Source organism: Lissotriton vulgaris, chromosome 7 (genome assembly GCF_964263255.1).
Source record: "Lissotriton vulgaris chromosome 7, aLisVul1.2, whole genome shotgun sequence".
Classification (NCBI taxonomy): Eukaryota; Metazoa; Chordata; class Amphibia; order Caudata; family Salamandridae; genus Lissotriton; species Lissotriton vulgaris.
In genome coordinates this window covers 993,826,591-993,846,734 of record NC_141695.1, presented here as the reverse complement: position 1 = coordinate 993,846,734, position 20,144 = coordinate 993,826,591, and the positions used below count along the sequence as shown (strand labels likewise).

The window sequence follows — 20,144 nt, the reverse complement described above, 5'->3', positions numbered from 1 at the left end:
TCAAACAATCTCAAATAATCTTTATTGAAAACTCAAAGGTGCAACATATTCCGAACATTAATTGGCAGCACCCGCACATAATGAGTTCAGAAATAAAGCACCAGTTACTGTTGTACTTGTTTTAAAAACATCCCTAGCCAGAATGGTCAAAATAGAGCGGAGTAAGGAATTCAGTAATAAATCATAAAGAGTGACATACCCAGGACCACGGTGTTGAACGAAACAATCTCTTTGTCTTTGCCATCATTGTAAAATGCTAGGTGCCACAAGCCCACGTCCAGGTACTGAACGAACACAGCCTCGTTCTGAATGAGCGTCTGGATGCTGCGCCGTTCCCTTGGCGACTCCACCACGCTCCACTTCTCCTTCCCGTCGAGGCGTTCCATGAAGTCGTACTGCAAGAAGAAGATAGTGCAATGAGTTTAGTAGCCCAAGTATGAATGTGCCATTGAAGTCCAGCTCATCTCACTTAGATGCATGACCTGTGTGTTGCATGCCTGTCTTTGTTCTTAAGATTCAATATCTTTGGTCATGATAGAGTCTGAAAAGAGATTCACAAAAACATAGCTAACTTATGCGTCCTTAATTGAGCCTTAATTTATAGGTGACTTGTTTAATCGTGTCTGAGGAGTGTGTCATTGTCTAGTAAGGAGGAGAAGAGCATATGGGACCCAATGATGTCCTTTATTACAACTTGATAGTACAAAATGTAGGGTTTAGATCCAAAGGGTATAGTTCAAAGGCACTAACACAGAATTCTCCTGAAGTTACGCACTAGCGCTATTCGATCAACTCGCGTCTCTATATTTAGAAGAAACAGAAAGCCGGGCTACCACTCGCCCACTTGAGACTCCAAAAAGCTATTTCAACGAGAACGATTGGGCATGACTAGCGCTTCAATCACGCAGGCATTACTGATTTGTCCCGCTCATGAATGGAAAGTAGCCTAGAAGCCCCTGGGTGGTTTTGGAGCAGTGAGGTCTAGAGTGCACCAACCTCTTCCCCCAAAGAGTGCAGTCACTGACAAGTCCACACATGTGGGGCAGCAGGATGACTCGGGGATCAGATATTTTGAAGCACTCGTGAGACATTCTGCACTGTGCGCTATCCATGGTGCTGCATGTCCTAAGGTGCTCACTTTCTGATCTCAAATATGCTGGTAGCTGGAACTCACTCTTTGCAACTGGGACACGTACAAGTGGAAAACTACCCACGCTCCAAACAATAAGAAAACCTAATGCATGCCTTTCTTATGGCTGATAGTGGTGTGTGGCTCCTGCTGCAATACCAAGCTGTGCTACAAGCAGCAATCAACAACTTAGAGCCGAGCAGGGAAGAAAAATGTTAGTTTGACTCCCGGCTGACCCGCTAGATACACTGTGTGTTTTATGGCAAATTACTTTATCTCCATTTCTCATTGTTAAACAGAGCATAACTAGGAGTGATTTATACATCATGTGCCGTTTGTTGGTACCTTAACCTATTCTCAAAGTGAGAGAATTGCAGACATCTCTGAGTATCTGTGGCTCCCTGAAGAGTAAGCTCTACTCGGTATTGCAACATTTAAACCGCACAATTGCACTGTCTTCTTAAAAAAAGAGATTTACTGTTTTCCCGTTTCTGTACTTACTGGGTGAATCAGGCAACTTGTTATTCCGTCTTTTCTCCACATTTGATGAAGGGTCACAAGGGGAGCAGAAGTGTATTTGTTACCATATGGATGTGAAAGACAATTTCATACCAGAAGAAAAGATTGCCTTAGCTCAGCGCACAAGGTAATGGGATGTTTATCAAGCAGGATTGCAGAGCACACAGGGCGAGCGGCTTTTCACAACAATAACCACTTTGATTTCAGGGGCAGGTGGGCCTTTCATAGACGAGTCTGTGGAGATAGCCTTCTCAGTGAACAACATCTGTCTCTCAACATAGCTGTACAGGGGTTAACAAAAAAGAAATCACCGGTCCGTAAGGTTTCTCTGAGCTACTTTATAATGACCAAAGAAGAGGAGGTGGTATTGCCTAGCAACTCTAGATGCTGCCTTTGTAATCTAGGGACCCGGGGTCAACTCCTGGCCTCACGCTAGGCCCAACATTGTGTGAATCTGGGAAACCCACTTATAATGTCCCTGTGCCTAAAAGTGAGCAACATGTGTTTGTGTATCCCTCACTTGATGTACACAATTTACGATCGTCTTCCAAGCCCTTGTGTAATGTACAGCATTCCCTTGCTTCACACTAACTAATACGTGCATACACACTTACAAGACATTGTCCAATCAGTGTTATCTAGGCATTTATACAACCCCTTCTGATATACAGCAGGACAATTAAATGAAGGTTGCAACTAACTGATATGTAGGTCATCATGCAGTGATGTCGAGCTTTTACACATCTGTGGAGATTACCCCGTTTTTTGTTTTTTTTTGCAGTTTTATATAGTGTAAACTAGACTTGAAGGTATAGGAGTACTTTACATAAGCACCAGTTACATTACACAAGGACACATTTATTATTGGTAGGTGCGGGAAGATTATGTGATTTGCCCAGAATCACAGGATGTTTAGCTAATACCAGCGCCAAAGTCGGCAGCTCCGGTCGTTACGCCACATCCTTTCCAGCCTGTCCACATCCTCTGACCACACTGATCACCTGACATGTCCCTGAGGTATTCTACGTGTCTGGGAAGTGAAGGCAGCTATGTTTATGCCTTAAATAGCATTCATATAAGCACATAATAAATAGAGGCTCCTGATAAAGAGGATGGCTCTTGATTGGGTTAAATATAGTACTGAAGCTGCTGACAAACACAGACAGTAACTAAAGTATTCAGAAATCCCCTTGAGATCATAGATAATATTCCTGTCCTGACATTTCCTTCTACTTACCATTGCCACCTGGAAGTTCAGCCCATTGGGTCAGCTTCTATGAACCAAAACTAAAGCTTCAAGAGTGCATTAAATACTCAGAAGTCGTGGACGGTCATTAACCCCTTCGGCGTTGTGCGAATTCTCCTGCTGTGTGGGAGAATTAATAAGTGGTCCGGATTCAGACGGCCCCCAGCTATCCTCAGCACACGCCTACCGTGATGCAACAGGCCCCATCCGAACCCTGCTTTAAGAAACTGCTAAAGACCTGGCTTTTCATCCAGCCATGCTAGCTTCCCTATCTTTGCCTCAGCTTATCTGTGTTCTATTAGCGCCGGGACACCTCCTCGAGAGGTAGCTGTTCGCGCTGTATAAAATCCAGTATTATTATTATTATTATGTCGGATGGCCGGGAACCGTCCTGAGCACCGGAAGAGGGTAAGAATTCAATTTGTACCAAAACTTTTGGGCTTGCGGTTTCTCCTTTGACGCTAGTCCCATGGCCCTAAACTGCCAGACACTATTCAGGAGAAGGGGTCAGAAGATGTAGGCCACTCAGTGGGAGGGACAATCAAAGGGATATCATGTCCTATTACGTCACATCGTCTAGAATGGCCCCTACACTACTAACTTCCTGTTCTCCTAATCTCCACCCGGCCATTACACTGAAACCTAGCAGAACTGACACCTGATCAACGCAGCTGACCGATCAGAGCCTGACTGCACAACTTGACCAGTGGGACAACATCGGACAAATGTCATGCTTGGAAAAAGCTCTGCACAATTGAATAGGTGGGTTACTCTATGTTACCGATTTTTGGTAGAATCCGCTTGTACCTTGCTTCGAATTGAAGATACCGTTGTCCCTCACAGCTACTGGGTTATATTTTCGCCCTCTCTTGGACAACGTCATTCATGTATATGATTTTTGAATCTGGCTTGTACAGAGGTTCGCGTCCTTGACGCGCACACTGAGGTGACATTTTACAAACACCTGCAGCTCTCATCAGTTGACAAAGGGACAGTAGCGTCTACATTCATGCTGGCAAGCTCCTTCAACATACCCTCCTCCACACGCCTTTACACCATACACTACTGTCCTAAGATCTCCCAAGTGACTGTCAATAAATACTTATATGTATGATATTTAACCCCTTCGCTGCGGCGGGAATTCCGCCGCAGCGCTAAGGGGGCGGGGGGGTCGAGCAGCGCTCGCATGCTCGTGACGGAGCCGCTCTGTCACGAGCCGCGATTGAGCTGTGCTCGTGACGGAGCGGTTCCGTCACGAACGCGCCCGCTCAATGGAACGCGCCGCGCAGGCGCGCCGAGCGGGCCATGACGGAACCGCTCCGTCATGAGCACAGCTCAACCGAGGCTCATGACGGAGCGGCTCCGTCATGAGCACAGAAGGGGTTAATTGCCACAAATTACGAACGTCCCTCTTGTGGTACAGTCTGCAGAAATGTATTCTGCATTTAGCAAGTGAAAAGTATAACATTTATTTACAAAGCATCCTTTCAGAGTTGTTATTGTTCTTTTTGGCACTTATTACTGTGATGCAGTTTACTTGCTGTAAAATCTCGAAGTGAGAAACCTCGTCCACAATGCAAAATACTACAGCAAAAAGAACAGAAAGCTACACGTCTGAGAACGTTGAACTTGGGACGACCGGGGATATATCTTTCTTTGGATGAAAAGCTGATAAACTTCTTAATCCAGTCAATAACTGTGCTCATCTCAAATATGTCTTTTTTAATTATGTTTGTTATGCTGGTGAATTAACTATTTATAGAGTGTCAACGCTGTTATGTAGACCATGTTTCTAAGCATCTGGATTACTGATTGTCTTTTGTATGATGATTAGTAACATTCAGAACATAATCATTTTTTGACCTGAAGATTTAGTATTTGCTTAGTGAATTACATATCTATCTATCTATCTATCTATCTATCTATCTATCTATCTATCTATCTATCTATCTATCTATCTATCTATCTATCTATCTATCTATCTATCTATCTATCTATTTATCTATCTATCTATTTGCACCAACGCGGGCCTTTAATCCTACAGAACAAAATAGAATTTTACGCACAGACAAGGTGCTTAAAGTCATGCTATCACGAGCAAGCCAGGACAAGACTCACAAAGAAAGTAAAGGCAGGAGGTTGTACCTTCTCATATCTGGCGGCTAAGCATCGGAATGAATTACCACAAGATCTTCGCCGCACGGTTGACTACCTAGTATTCAGAAAGAAACTCAAAACTCATCTGTTCCCTAATACTGGACAATCCAACAACACCCAAATATCACCTCTACCATGAGTTCTGCTACCCAGTGCCGTGATATCCTAATGGATAAATGTTGCGCTCTATAAATAAATATCTATCTCTCTCTCTCTCTCTCTCTCTCTCTCTCTCTCTCTCTCTCTCTCTCTCTCTCTCTCTCTCTCTCTCTCTCTCTCTCTCTCTCTCTCTCTCTCTCTCTCTCTCTCTCTCTCTCTCTCTCTCTCTCTTTCTATCTATCTATCTGAATGAAATTATCTTTCATATTGAAGGCGTTTTAAATGAAGAATGTAATGAACAGCATCACATATGGCTAAAATTGTGTCTCTAAAAGATACAGAGGAATGGGAACTGGCTTACCAATACAGCGCATAAAATGTATCAGTTGGGGAAAAAATGCTGCAATATTCAAAATATGTCTTTAGCGTACCATTAAATACCATAAAATAAGGATTATATACATTTCTATAGAGTTTCAAATGCACATGACATAATTCTTGCAATTAAGAAAAGAGTGCATATTTATACCTTCAAAAGGCAGGTGTTGGACGTGGCCCTCTTTGCAGAGTTATCTCAAAACTTTTTGCCTTCACCCTCCTGTTTTCTTTACCCCTTTTTGTTGGCTTTGAGGACTCTTCACACTTTATTACTGATGACCAGTGCTTAGGTTCTTGTGCTCACATATTAAAACATGGTAGGATTGGCTTACATCCAATTGTCAAACATAATTTGCACAATGTGACCAGTCCCTTACGTGAGATATCTGAACTAGAAAATGAAGCTGTCCAATTTCCCCTTCTGTTACACCTCTGTTTCTTTCACAGCCAGACCAATTTGGACCGCCATGCCGCCAGGACAAGGAACGTAAGTGGGAAAGCAATCCCTTTAAGGTATCGTACTTTCCGGAAACTACCCTCCCTCCCAGAGTCACGTGATCAACGACGCGCAACCATTACAGTTTGTTCCTTCCCTACCGGATGAGTAGGAGAAGGTTTGTGGGAAAACACCAAACAAACGCCGGGACAGCTGGAAGGGGAGGGACAGAACTCACACTACCTCAAGAAAAGGACAAACTGTGAGGAAATGACTCCAGAGACAAGCAAGTCTCCTCCGCTGAACCCAAGGATGGAGAAGAAGCTGGAACCTGACCCACCAGAGGAAGAGACTGACGCACGCGGGCTGAAAGGCAAAGCATCCAGCCTCTTTACTGGTGGATCATGGCTTACCTACTTACGTCTTTGGTTGCGAGGTTGGTAGGGAGGAGAGAAGAGAAGCCTGGGACGCATTGAAGACATAGAGGATAGAAAGATCCTTACTGAGTTAGTAGCGTTAACACTGGTGGAGAATTTACTTAAGGTGCTGGTCCCCCCTCCTCATCTCCCTATTCCTTTAAATGTCTGATTAACAAGACTTTATACCTATCCACATCACCATTGCTTTTGAGGCACACGCCCATCGGGAGGATGACCAAAAAGGATATCTTCAGGAGTATCCTTAAATAGGGAAGAAGGACCAGAGAAAGGGCCGGGATATTATTTTAACCCCTTCATTTTTCAGTGCAATATGCAATAAAAATAGTGAAAAAACCCTCTTACGCTCTCCTACTGTTCTTTGAATAGCCAATTCCCTTCTATATTTACTTGTAAGTCTCAAGTAAGGCGGTACTACCTGTGACCAAGACCTGTAAATTCAATGTGACTAGTAGCCCTGCAGCACTGATTGTGCTACCCACTTAAGTAGCAATTTAAACATGTCTCAGGCCTTCCATAGCGACCTGTATGTGCAGTTTTAAACTGCTATTTCAACCTGGCAAAAAACCTTTTGCCAGGCCCAAAGTTTACTTTTTAATACATATATGTCACCCCTAGAGTAGGCCCTAAACAGCCCGCAGGGCAGGGTGCAGTGCATTAAAAAAGCTGAACATGTACTTTTAAGTTTTACATGTCTTAGTAGTGAAAAACTCTTCAATTCGTTTTTCACTTCTGCAAAGTGGATTTCCCTTATTACATTTAATAAGCTGCAACTTTCAATTGGGACCAGGTAGACAGATTGAATTGCAATTAAAAGCTCTCCTTAATGTTAAAGTCAGATTCATAATTATAGTTCCGGAAACGCCACTTTTAGAAAGTTGGTATTTTCTTGTCCTAACCCTTTGGTGCCTTCAGCCTGATCCTGGGCCACATAACTAGGTGCAGCTGGCAGTTTGTCTTCTGTGTATTGCCCCCAGACAGTGAGACAAAGGGAAGACAGGTGTTGGCATGATGGGCCCCTTTGAGTTAATGAGGGGGAGGTGTCTTTTAGATTACTTCAGGTGTCTCTATAGTGATATACCAATAAAAAACAGTTCTCAGGGGCATCGGACCCTGTAGATTAAGAGCAGAATGAACAAGACGGAGGGCTTAAAAATCACTAACTTCCTTACTTACCACTCTTGAACATCACAAAGGCCCTGCCTGAGCACTCTCACAAAGGGCCTGTCACTAGTCTATTGTGAACCCAGACAAGCTCGGGGCAGGACATGTGAGGAAGGGGAAGCCATGACTCTAAGGCGTTTTTTGAAAGAACCTCCCTAAGCTTTTCCAACTTCAATTTAGGCACTGGGTATAAATATTGGACCTCCTACCGCCAACTCTTCTGTACACTCCTGTCATCACAACTTCACTGGCCCTTGAAAATGATGCATCGCTTCAGCTGTGCGACGCATCTTTGATGCAGATCCTCGCAACGTTCCGCAAACCATGATTTAGGGTACTTTGTTGAATAGGCATAACTGGGTCCCTGTATCTGGTCTGCGCTCCATTGTGGCTGCTCTAAACTTATGACTTTGTCCTGGTCAGGCACAACCAAATATATTCACATTTGGTGCTATTTTGTACTGAAATTTTTAAAACTGAATATCTTAGCATCTACTAATTGAATTTTTGTCATTTTAGTCTTGTATTATTTTTTGAAAGGTACTCTATTTTTCTAGCTTGGTGTGGGATCCCATTTTGTGTGGTGTTATCACCATATTACTGTTTGAAGTATTGCACAAATACTTTACACATTGCCTCTAAGTTAAGCCCGGCTGCTCTGTGCTAGGCTACCACAAGATTGGAAAGGGGCGACCATTCGGTCCCCCCGAACGTATGGTGGAGTACCACGATCCCCCCGGGAAGCCATCTTGGGCGGGAGGCGAGTCTCGGCTGGTATGCCCGAAGCGGCGTAGCCGGGGCGCGCCTTTTCCCGCCCTGGAGTGGGTTGTCCTAGACACTGACGTGGCCGGCCACGCCCTCGGAGGCAGGCGGGGGCGGGTTTACGCCCGCCCGAAGACGGATAAAAGGAGCAACAAGCCAAGAAAGCATCCTCTTGTTCCTGTGCTCTGAAGCTGCATCTCCCCGCTGCACGTGAGCCCGAGACGGAACGAAGAGCCAATTTTGAGCCGCACAATTGGCAGCGTGGTTGGGAAAAGATAGTGAGGGCACCACGGCTGACGACGCCCGGGCAGTAATGAGACAACTGCCGGAATCTAGAGAGGCTGCGAAGGCACCATCTTCTGTTACCCCGCCAGTTCCGGCGGCGGAAAATCCAACAGGGCCAAGTTCGGCGGCAAATGCAGCATCTGGTTCAGGTAAGCGGCCATTGCCGATCGCGGGGGAGGGGTATGTACCTTCACGAAGGGAGAAGGTGGCTCAGCATGTTCCACTGGAAATTAAGGAAAAGATTTGGGCGAATAAGTATGTGAACATTTTTTCTTTGCTTACCGACCATTACGAGATGGAGCATGTTAAGAGCAAAAAGGAGCTCATGCATCCGAGTGTTTGGCGCGCAAAATTGGCCGCCTTTAAGATTGATGAAAACATAGGTACTTGGGGCAGAGCGTGGGGCATCTTTACCTCCATCATGGGCGAGCGCAGGCCCGAGTTGCTGACCGAGTTGCCTATTTATCAGTCACGTATCATGGAGTATTCCGTATCGTACGGGGGCAATCAGTGGTTCTGTTATGACAATATTTTTAGAAAAGCTAAGGAGCACGACCCAGATCTGACTTGGGATTGTTTCGACTCCGTTTCATGGCAAAAAATGGAGAGTTCAGGAATGTTAAAAGTGCCATTGTCAGGGAGTAACGGGGGTGAATTTACCCGCCAATCCTCTGGGACACCCTTTCGGACGGGTGCAGGTAACGAGCACCACTCGAAGTCGAGTGGCAACGCAGGTAAAAGGGGGATTTGTTGGAATTTTAACAGCGGAAAATGTACGAGGCCCCAGGGGTCATGCAAGTTCAGACATGAATGTGGGGGGTGTGGGCAGCCATCCCATCCTGAGTCCATGTGCAGAGCCAAAACGGGTGATAACGGTGGTAGGGGAAGCGCCAAACAGGTCTGAAATAGTCCGAGGGGCGCCTTTACCTACTCCGATTGATACCATGGCAATGATTCCTTGGCTCAACGAATACCCGGATCATGCTTCCGCTGGGGTGTTGCGAAACGGGTTTTCATATGGTTTCCGCATCCCAGTGGGGGATTTTCAGGGTGTAGCAAACTGTAAGAATCAACTGTCGGTCTTGCAGCATACGGCGGTGGTACAGGTAAAGATTGGGAAGGAGGTGACTCGAGGTCGTGTCGCCGGTCCATTTGATTTGCCACCGGTTGCTAACTTTGTTTGTTCCCCTCTAGGGGTGGTCCCCAAGAAGGACCCGGGTGAGTTTTGGCTGATACATAACTTGTCAGCCCCACGTGGTCTTTCCGTGAATGAAGCGATAGACCCGGAAGTGTGTTCGGTGCGGTACTCATCTTTCGATGAGGCCGTTGCCATGTTGAATCGCCTGGGGCCCGGGGCGCTGATGGCAAAATCAGACATCGAGTCAGCGTTCCGGTTGCTCCCGGTGCACCCAGACGATCAGCGTCTCCTTGGTTTTATGTTTCAGGGTCGCTATTACATGGATAGATGTATGCCAATGGGGTGCTCGATATCCTGTGCCTATTTTGAAAAGTTCAGTTGTTTTCTGCAATGGGTATTCACAAGGAAGACGGGTTTTCAGCATGTTATGCATTATCTCGATGACTTTCTGTTTTTGGGGGCAGCCGGGGATCCTGAGTGTGGACAGGCTTTACATGAATTTTGTGTCTTAATGAATCAATTCGGTGTGCCATTGGCGCCAGGTAAGACTGTGGGTCCCTCAACTTTGCTCGAATTTCTGGGGATCGAGCTCGACTCGGAAGAAGGTTGTTTTAGATTACCCAGGGAAAAAGTGTTAAAATTCAGGACATCCCTTGAAACATGTATTCGTGAAACGAAAGTAAACCTGCATCAATTGCAACAGGTGGTGGGTCAGTTGAATTTCGCCCTGAGAGTGATGCCAATGGCACGCCCCTTTTCCCGCTCGATTGCACAAGCCATGGTCGGCCTGAAGGAAGGACATCACCGCACGAGGCTCTCGGCAGAGGTTCGCCAGGACATGCGCATTTGGTTGGCATTTTTGGCGGATTTCAATGGTCGAATTGTCTGGAACAAACAGGCGGTGTCCTCCGAGGAGCTGGGGCTTTGGACAGATTCGGCGGGGAGTGTAGGTTTTGGTGCCATATTTGGTACACAATGGTCGGCTCAAAAATGGCCGTCATGGTGGCACGAGTGCGGGCTGACGAGTAACATTGCTTTCCTTGAACTCTTCCCTATTTTGGTGGCCTTGAAAACATGGTCGGAGGGGTTTCGGGATCATTCTGTGGTGTTCTGGTCTGATAACATGACTGTGGTTGAGTGTATCAATAGTCAGGCAGCACGTTGCAAATGGATTCTGAGACTGCTCAAAGAAATTGTGTTATTGTGTATGCAGTTGAATGTGCTCTTTAGGGCAAGACATGTCCCGGGGGTACTGAACCAAGCGGCTGATGCGCTTTCTCGTTTCCGTATGCAGGCCTTCTGGGGTTTTCTGCCCACAGCGGACCTGGTGGCAGCACCCTTTCCCGAAGCTCTCTGGTCTCTCGGTGCCCCGAACTACAAAACCTCGTGGGAGAGAGTTTAGCACCCAGGACAAGGAAAGCATATGAAGGGGCGTTCCGTTCCTATTTGTCCTTTTTGGGTTGTGCTGGGGGGAAGCTTTGGGGACAGGAAGAGCTTGTCGTAAAATTTCTGCTGTTTTTACATCAGGCAGGCAAATCAGTAGCTACGGCCCAGAGGCATCGGGCCGCCATTTCCTTTATGGCAAGGGCTCATGGGATCCAGGACCCGACAGCGTCTTTTGTGGTGCAGAAAGCGCTACGTGGGTGGCAACGCCTTGAGGGTCGCAGAGTAGATGAGAGGCACCCGATAGGTCTGGATAGGTTGACCCTGTTATTGTCCGTACTCCCGGCAACGTGTTCATCCCAGTACGAAGCAGTGTTATTCCGAGCTGCATTTGCGCTAGCATTCCATGGGGCTATGCGGGTAAGCGAATTAGTGGCGAAGAACAAGCAGGATACGATGGGGGGACAGTGCCGGGAGCACATTCAGGTCAGGGGGGAGACGATGACGGTCTCGTTTGTTAGGTCCAAAACCGATCAGGGTGCGATTGGGGACTGCATAATCATTCAGAGGATCCCCGGGTCTTCCATGTGCCCTGTGGTGTGCCTAGAGGAATATTTAGCGCAGAGGGTGGCATCATGGGGGGGGACCTTGTTGAGACACGCTGACGCCACCCCACTGACGAGGTTTCAGTTTCAGCGGGTGCTTGCGATGTCGATTTCGGCCGCGGGCTTGAACCCCGGCGAGTTCGGGACCCATTCCTTTCGGATAGGGGCTGCTACTGAGGCTACAGCCAGGGGTCTGAGTGTAGAAGAAGTAAAACGTTTGGGGCGTTGGTCCTCGAACTGTTATAAAAGGTATGTGCGGTTGCACATGTTGTGAAGCTGTAATAATGTACTCACGCTTCTTGTTTTTGTTTGGTTTTCAGTTGCGCAAGCTTACGAGGCGGGCGGACTGTGCAGTCGACCCGACACCTGGGGACCAGCGGTCAGACATCACCGGCTGCGAGAAAAGAGGTGTGGGTCGTGGGCCACTCATACGTGAGGCGTGCCGCGGACGTATTCAAAGCAGGTGACATGATTCACGTGGCTGGGGAATACGGGTACAGGGTGTCCTTCTACGGAAGGGGCGGGCTCTGTATTGACCAGTTTCAATCCTTTTTCGAGGGTTTGTTAGGGCGGACAAGGTCACCGCCGTCTATAATCATAGTCCATCTTGGGGGCAACGATTTGGTGGCCACTGGTAGACGACTTCTTCTTGAGGCAATGCTTTCCACAGTAAGTTGGTTGGCAAGAAGAGTTCCAGGGTGCACAATTGCATGGTCCCATATGATCCCACGGAAAGTGTGGCGGGGGGCTATTTCGGTTTCTGCTCTGAATCATTCAGTGAAGAAAATAAATAACAAGTTGAGTAGATTGTTTCGTTCAAGTACACTGCATTCTGTTTCGCATGGTTGTATCAAAGGGGACAGTATGTATTTGGGGGATGGGGTTCATTTGTCCCGGGTGGGGAATGAGTTACTCATAGGAGACCTCATAGCTTGGCTAAAGAGTTTAAAACATGACCTTTAGGCAGGAGTTGTTGTGGGGGGTCCGGATAGCCGGTCAACTATCCGGCCTGTGGCGGTAAGGTCATGATCGGTGAGCAGTAATTGGAAGATCCCTATGGGGGGCGTCACCCATTACGGATGGGAGCGCTCGGGGGAGGTGGCCATTGGCCCCTCAACGGGGAGGCGGTCCCTTCTAAGGATAGGCCGCCGGAAGGAAAGGAAAGGTGGTCAAGGCCCCTTCCTGGATAGGAGGGGCTACGGGCCCTCCTGGGGAATTTCCCGGGGCCAGGACATCTGCGACGGCAGATGGGGTAAGTTGTGTGGGGTTCGGGAGGGGGTTTACGCTACCTTTTAGACACCTCACACGAGTCCTCGGACGACCGTTAAATGGCGTCGAGTTCATTGGGGCCCCCGTCAAGTCCAAGGGAAATTGGTAGATGCACTTGAGGTACGCCTCTGTGCGGTCGCTCCCCTCACAAGTGAGGGGGGTATTTCTGGTTTAGGGATCTGACACCGGTTACGACCTTGCCGTTGGCCCTTAACGTTAGGATGCACAATTTCAAGTCAAATGTTTTGTAGGATGTTAGTTCGGCTAGGAGAACCTTTGTATTAGAGATCTGTTAAGGTTAGCCAAACATAGTAATGTGGAAATGAAATTGTACATAATATGAAACTGTTATTTTAATGTTTTTGATTTTGTTTCATATTTTAATAAATACGGCCGGGAGGGTCACTCCCTCCCGCCTTCCAAAAGTTCAGAACCGTTTCCGGTTTCCCATCCTTGGGGATTGTGTTGAGAGGGGTTGGCGGGTATCTCAGCCATATGGAAAGGGGCGACCATTTGGTCCCCCCGAACGTATGGTGGAGTACCACGATCCCCCCGGGGAGCCATCTTGGGCAGGAGGCGAGTCTCGGCTGGTATGCCCGAAGCGGCGTAGCCGGGGCGCGCCTTTTCCCGCCCTGGAGTGGGTTGTCCTAGACACTGACGCGGCCGGCCACACCCTCGGAGGCAGGCGGGGGCGGGTTTACGCCCGCCCGAAGACGGATAAAAGGAGCAACAAGCCAAGAAAGCATCCTCTTGTTCCTGTGCTCTGAAGCTGCACCTCCCCGCTGCACGTGAGCCCGAGACGGAACGAAGAGCCAATTTTGACCCACCCACCAGCCCCTGAGGACAGCTAGTTGTTTTGAATAAAGTTTTGATGTGGTAACTCTATTTCTTGCAGGTTGTGATGATTGTCGTGATATTTTGAGTATGCAATAAAGAATGGTCATGTTCAGTATGTTTCTTTTTCAAATAAAGTAATTCTGCACTAGTGTGGATCAGTAATCATGCTTGTAATAGTTATGGTTGTTTTGTAAATTAGTAATTTAGGTAAATTGTCGTATTTATTTTGGTCGGGCGGTAAGGTCATGATCGGTGAGCAGTAATTGGAAGATCCCTATGGGGGGGCGTCACCCATTACGGATGGGAGCGCTCGGGGGAGGTGGCCATTGGCCCCTCAACGGGGAGGCGGTCCCTTCTAAGGATAGGCCGCCGGAAGGAAAGGAAAGGTGGTCAAGGCCCCTTCCTGGATAGGAGGTGCTACGGGCCCTCCTGGGGAATTTCCCGGGGCCAGGACATCTGCGACGGCAGATGGGGTAAGTTGTGTGGGGTTCGGGAGGGGGTTTACGCTACCTTTTAGACACCTCACACGAGTCCTCGGACGACCGTTAAATGGCGTCGAGTTCATTGGGGCCCCCGTCAAGTCCAAGGGAAATTGGTAGATGCACTTGAGGTACGCCTCTGTGCGGTCGCTCCCCTCACAAGTGAGGGGGGTATTTCTGGTTTAGGGATCTGACACCGGTTACGACCTTGCCGTTGGCCCTTAACGTTAGGATGTACAATTTCAAGTCAAATGTTTTGTAGGATGTTAGTTCGGCTAGGAGAACCTTTGTATTAGAGATCTGTTAAGGTTAGCCAAACATAGTAATGTGGAAATGAAATTGTACATAATATGAAACTGTTATTTTAATGTTTTTGATTTTGTTTCATATTTTAATAAATACGGCCGGGAGGGTCACTCCCTCCCGCCTTCCAAAAGTTCAGAACCGTTTCCGGTTTCCCATCCTTGGGGATTGTGTTGAGAGGGGGTGGCGGGTATCTCAGCCATATGAGCTCAGTTTAATTTAGGGTTGGCTTGAACAGGGCTGACTCCCTAGTCAACCAACAACCCAATTTCTTACAGCCTGGATCCCATGCTTTTTTTCAGGGTGGGAGGAGGAAGCATTTAGAATGCACACTCTCACTCAGTGAAAGAGTAAAGTTTAACCAAATACCCGCAAAATGCACTGTAGTATGAATGGCAAAGGGACTGACAGTTTTTAGAAGGAGGCTTGGAGTATCCTGTTAACTAGACTGCAAAATATGCTTACATCTGAAACCTATTCATCTACCTCCTCAATCAGAATATACCTTGAGGGATACGGGTATGTATATGTCTGCCAATAAAGGACAATTGACACATTGGAAGAATACTGCACTGCTACATGTGTGACTTTGGCATTAAAATGTTGCTGAATACTTTTATCACACATAATAATCTGACAGTGTGTAGGGGCTGTACACATATTCTCAAAAAATGAGAGTGCATGCAGCAGTATATCTAGTTTATGGAATATTGAATTATAAAAGATTCCTTGAGTATTATATATGTGCAGTGGTGTATAAATTTGAAAATAACTTTAGAACACTCAGAGAGAAAACAAATGGTCAAACAGTTTAAGAAGTAGGTAGGAGACATAAACTACTAGTTCAAAACTTCTGGCTAGTTTTTTGTTACGTTTAAAATTGTTCTTACCTAAAAACTAGGTATTTTGCGATAGCAAGCATTTTTCATGGTGAATGCCGTCCCCGGTGCTTCTCTGTTCTCATGCTGGGCTGAGGCAGGGAAGAAAAGAGTAGATGAGAGCCCGCCAAATCTCTGCCCTGAGTGGGGCAGACTGAAATCCTCTCCATGGCATGTAGGAAGAGGAGGAACACCGAAGGGTCTCTTTACAGTGGCGAGATCTTGCAAGATGAAATCTCATTACTATAGAAACACCTAACAAACAGGAACGGGTTGTTGTAAAATAGTGTGGCAATAGGTGGGAAAACAACCTATAAATCTATGCATAAAGCCATTCCTTCCATCATAATTTTGCCCATGTGAGGCAGAGGCGGGGCCTTGGCGGGGGGCAGGCCCTGTTGCCAAGGGCGAAGAGGCACTCTGCCCCTCAACATGCCCCCCCACTCCTTTCTTAAAAAAAACAAAAGGGGTCATCGAGGCTGTCACAGACGTCCTGGGGTGTGCTCACACCTTTTATGGACATCTGCTTCTTAGAGCCTCCAAAAACAAGCTGGAAATCCATTGTTTGCATGGGGTTTTTTAGCTCATTTTCCCTTCCACAATTTGGCAGGTCTGTACAGAGCAGTAGGCAAAAGAAGAAATAGACTCCTTATTTCACTCTGATCTGCAGGCTATCATAGCAGATCATGTTTCCTCTGCAATTAAAGACTCAGCAGCTAAAAGACCGCTGGTGGATGCAGATGATGAAGAGCAGGATACTGTACTGAAGGAGAAGCATGTGCAGGGGACTACTGGTCCACATCAGAGACGCCTTGTTGTTCGATGCTTCAGCCCAATAGCCTGATGAAGATTTGTTGCTCAACCCAGCTAAAAATAAAATATGATATTCTTCCCTTTCTTGGTGTTTTGGAAAACAAACTGTCTAAGGAATGGACTGATTACATTTTTTACCCCATTTTCTTGAATTAAAATATTATTTAAAAGCATTTCAATTAACAGTTTCCCCAAGTCCCTTTATCAGATGTTCATGGGTTAAAAAGTGGAGAACTAATTAGAACGTGCATATTCAGTTGCTAATTTTGTGATAAGGATAAACTCTTATAGTGCTTATAAATTTCAAGCACTTTTTGAGTGTCTGCTGGAAGGCTCTGATGCCACAGCTAATCTGGTGAATATGGAACTGTTGGCAAACGTTTTATCGGACGCAATGATTTAGGCTTTATGGTCCTCAGCTATTATACAGCAGCACCTATTTCTGCAAGAAGGACTCCTTGGCTAAATCCCTGGAAACATCATGTAGGACTAAAACCCCTAGTTTGTCGTGTACATTTTTAAGGGCAGAAACTCTTTGGGCAAGAACTAAAGAACCTTCTTAAAAAAACAGAACATATTACAGCCTTTTAAAGCTGCACCAAATAAGTCCTTCATCCAAAACAATGTGAGTAAGGAGGTCAAAAGAAAAGGCTTCATTGGCTGAGAAGTCATGGCCTCAGCAACCTCAGCAACAACCTCCAAAAGCATGACTACAAGTTTTCATTCCAGACAACAGAAGAATCTCTTTGCAGAAGTCTCTGTCATTTGCTGGTACTCACGCAGTATGGCCAGGCTCTAGATGAGAGTTCAAGTCCTAATGGTGGCCTCAACAGCAGCAGCTCCATGAGACCATCACCATTTAAAACCTCTGCTGTCTTACCTTCTAGACCATTGGCCACCAGTTTTGGAGGGCTATGGGATGACTGTTCCAGTATCTCATCAAAGAGTCCAAGATCTCCAGTGGTATTTGGTGAAGACGAACCTTCAAAAGGGAATTCATTTGAGCTACCGATTATCTTTAACTATAACAACACATGCAAAGCAAATCGAGTGCGGATCTACTAAATGGTCCGAAGATTCAGGGGCTTGGTCCAAACCTAAAGCCGTTGTGTCATCGAATTTGAAGAGCTGGTGGTGATGCTGAAACACCTCTTACAATTTTCCAATCTGATACACAAGAATGCAGTTGTAAGCAGAACAGATAAATAAGTCACCAGGAGTTATAAAGATCATCAATGTGGAAAAACAATGAAATCTCTAGCCCTGTTAGCGAAGAACTCTTTAATGTGGTCGTAAATTCACTTTTTGCTTTAAGGGCCGTCTATATTCAAGGAGAAGACAATTTTCACACAGGTTCCCTCAGTCGCAATCTGAAATCATCCTCAGTGAATTTCCAATTGAGAAAGGAGATGTTCGGTCAGACCACAGCAACTTTCAGCTTTCCCTGGCTGCACCAGTTTGCATTACCAATCAAAGCTCTCCTGCATCACAATTTCACCTATTCAAGGACCCTAGAAGCCTGGTGAATGGATGTGATTTTGGTTCTTTGGCCGACGGGTCTCCTATATTCCTTTCATCTCATTCCCCTCCAACGGAGGTGCTTAAGAAGAGTCCGGAGGACAAAACTTTGGCTGTCCTGACATCCCTGCACTGGATACGAAGATCATGGTTTGTCACCTATTCAGATGTCAGCAACTCTTTGTCTCCAACTTTCCTTGCAACCATTTCCTCAGAGCTACCCTTCACCTCTCTAAGCCTCCTTCAGCTCACGGAGTGGATTTTAAAAAGGTAAGATTGCAAATTTTAGGATGTGAAACACCATTGGTAACAGCTACTCAGGAGCCTAGAAAGCATTCTATGTTACCTTCTTACGATAAGCATTGGAGAAATTTTGAGAAATGGAGCATGGATCAAGACTTGCTAAGTGTCTCTTAAAAGCATTTCAAAATCTTGGAGTACTTGAAAGATAGTTTCATATTGGGCTTGTTTCCAGCAACACTGTCAGTGCCATGGTCGGCAATTCGAGGTTTTAGGAATTCCTTGGGGGGCCTTCAGGGCTCTGTTCCATATGTTAACAGATTATTGAGACATTTTAGAGTCTAAAGTCCTTTTGCCACTACAATGTTTCCTCTCTGGGATCTTCCCACATTCTTATAGGGATCACAGAGTTCTCCTTTTGAGCCACCAGGATCAGCACTAATCCAGTGGCATATTGCAAAAGGATGCATCCTGCAGTTAAAACTTCAGCATGAAGAATGGGAGAAATAAGTGTCCTTTTGTATCATCTTTTCATTACACAAGATTATTTCCAGAGTAGTATTATAACTGGATCCTACATTAAAACCTAGATTCACTCTCAACGTTAGACTTCTCAAAAAGTAGTTATTGCAACGTTTTAGTCGAATTCGGAATCCTCTCCTTCCTTAGTATTAGATGTAAGCAGGGCTCTTAATATTTATCTGGAGAGGACAAAGGATTTTAGTGGTTCTGAGGCATTGTTCATTCGCTATAGTCCAGGTCACAAAGCAAGTGACACATATACTTTAAATCAATGGGCAAGGCAAGCTGTGGTTCAAACGTGCCCATCAGTAGAAAATCCTAATCCTAGTAATATCCAGGGTAGACCCACCAGTAGTAATATCCAGTGCAGATTCAACAGGGAGGAGAGTTGCTTTCTTCTGGGCAGAGACCAATCCGGTCTCATTACTGGAAATTTGCAGGGCTGCAACATGGTCCAGTGTGGACACCTTCGTAAAACATTACCGTCTGGATGTACAGATAAAAAAAATGCAGTTTATATTTGCTCAGAAGTCTTAGTCTATTATGAAGTAAACAGCAGGCAGAATATATTGGCAGGAAAATCAATGAGGTGTTTCAACAATATATGTGACGGTGCACAGACAAAATATTGACTCCAAAATATCGAATGGACAAAATATCGAGTTAAAAATATCGACAATAATAAAATATCGATAACAAAAATATCGTTGGTCAAAATATCGAATAAAATAATGTTAAAAAAATATCGAGTACAAAAATATCGACTCAAAAAAATTGACAAGACAAAATATTGATAAATAGTCAAAGTAAAAAAATATAGATAATATGTAGAAAAAATTATTAATAGTAATATAAATTGTAGTTAATGTTTAGGAGCGGGATATTGGGTTAATAGGGGATAAGGGTGGGGAGTAATTTAATAATAATTAATTAATTATTATATGTTTGTAAATATTTTTAATTAATAATTAATTGGTAATTAATTAATATTAATTAGTTAATTAATTATTATAATTTTGTACATATGTTTAATTAGTAATTAATTGGTAATTAAATAATATTAATTAGTTAATTACATTAATTAGAGTAATTTTTATATATATATATAATTTTTAGTTATTGTTAATTAATTAATTTGGAAAAAATAATATTAATTATTAAATTAAATTAATTACAGCTAATGTGGTAATATATTTACTTTATTGTTATTGTTAATTAATAATTAATTGGTAATTAAATAATATTAATTAATTTTGGGTAAAGGAGTATTTTTAGGGTTCAGGGTCAGTTTTCAGTTTTTGGGTAAAGGGGTATTTTTAGGGTTCAGGGTCAGTTTTCAGTTTTTGGGTAAAGGGGTATTTTTAGGGTTCATGGTCAGTTTTCAGTTTTTGGATAAAGGGGTATTTTTAGGGTTAAGGGTCAGTTTTCAGTTTTTGGGTAAAGGGGTATTTTTAGGGTTCAGGGTCAGTTTTTAGTTTTTGGCTAAAGGGGTATTTTTAGGGTTCAAGGTCAGTTTTCAGTTTTTGGGTAAAGGGGTATTTTTAGGG

General features: G+C 45.0%; 1 protein-coding gene across 1 annotated transcript in view; it reads right to left on the bottom strand.

The window, feature by feature from the left end:
- LOC147702831 (teneurin-2) overlaps positions 1 to 20,144 on the bottom strand; it is a 1,317,719-nt gene that overhangs the window by 393,404 nt on the left and 904,171 nt on the right. Inside the window, exon 8 of the mRNA XM_086931409.1 lies at positions 200 to 395. Within this exon, the coding sequence (XP_086787535.1) occupies positions 200 to 395 (196 nt within the window). The remainder of the gene's footprint in view (positions 1 to 199; positions 396 to 20,144) is intronic.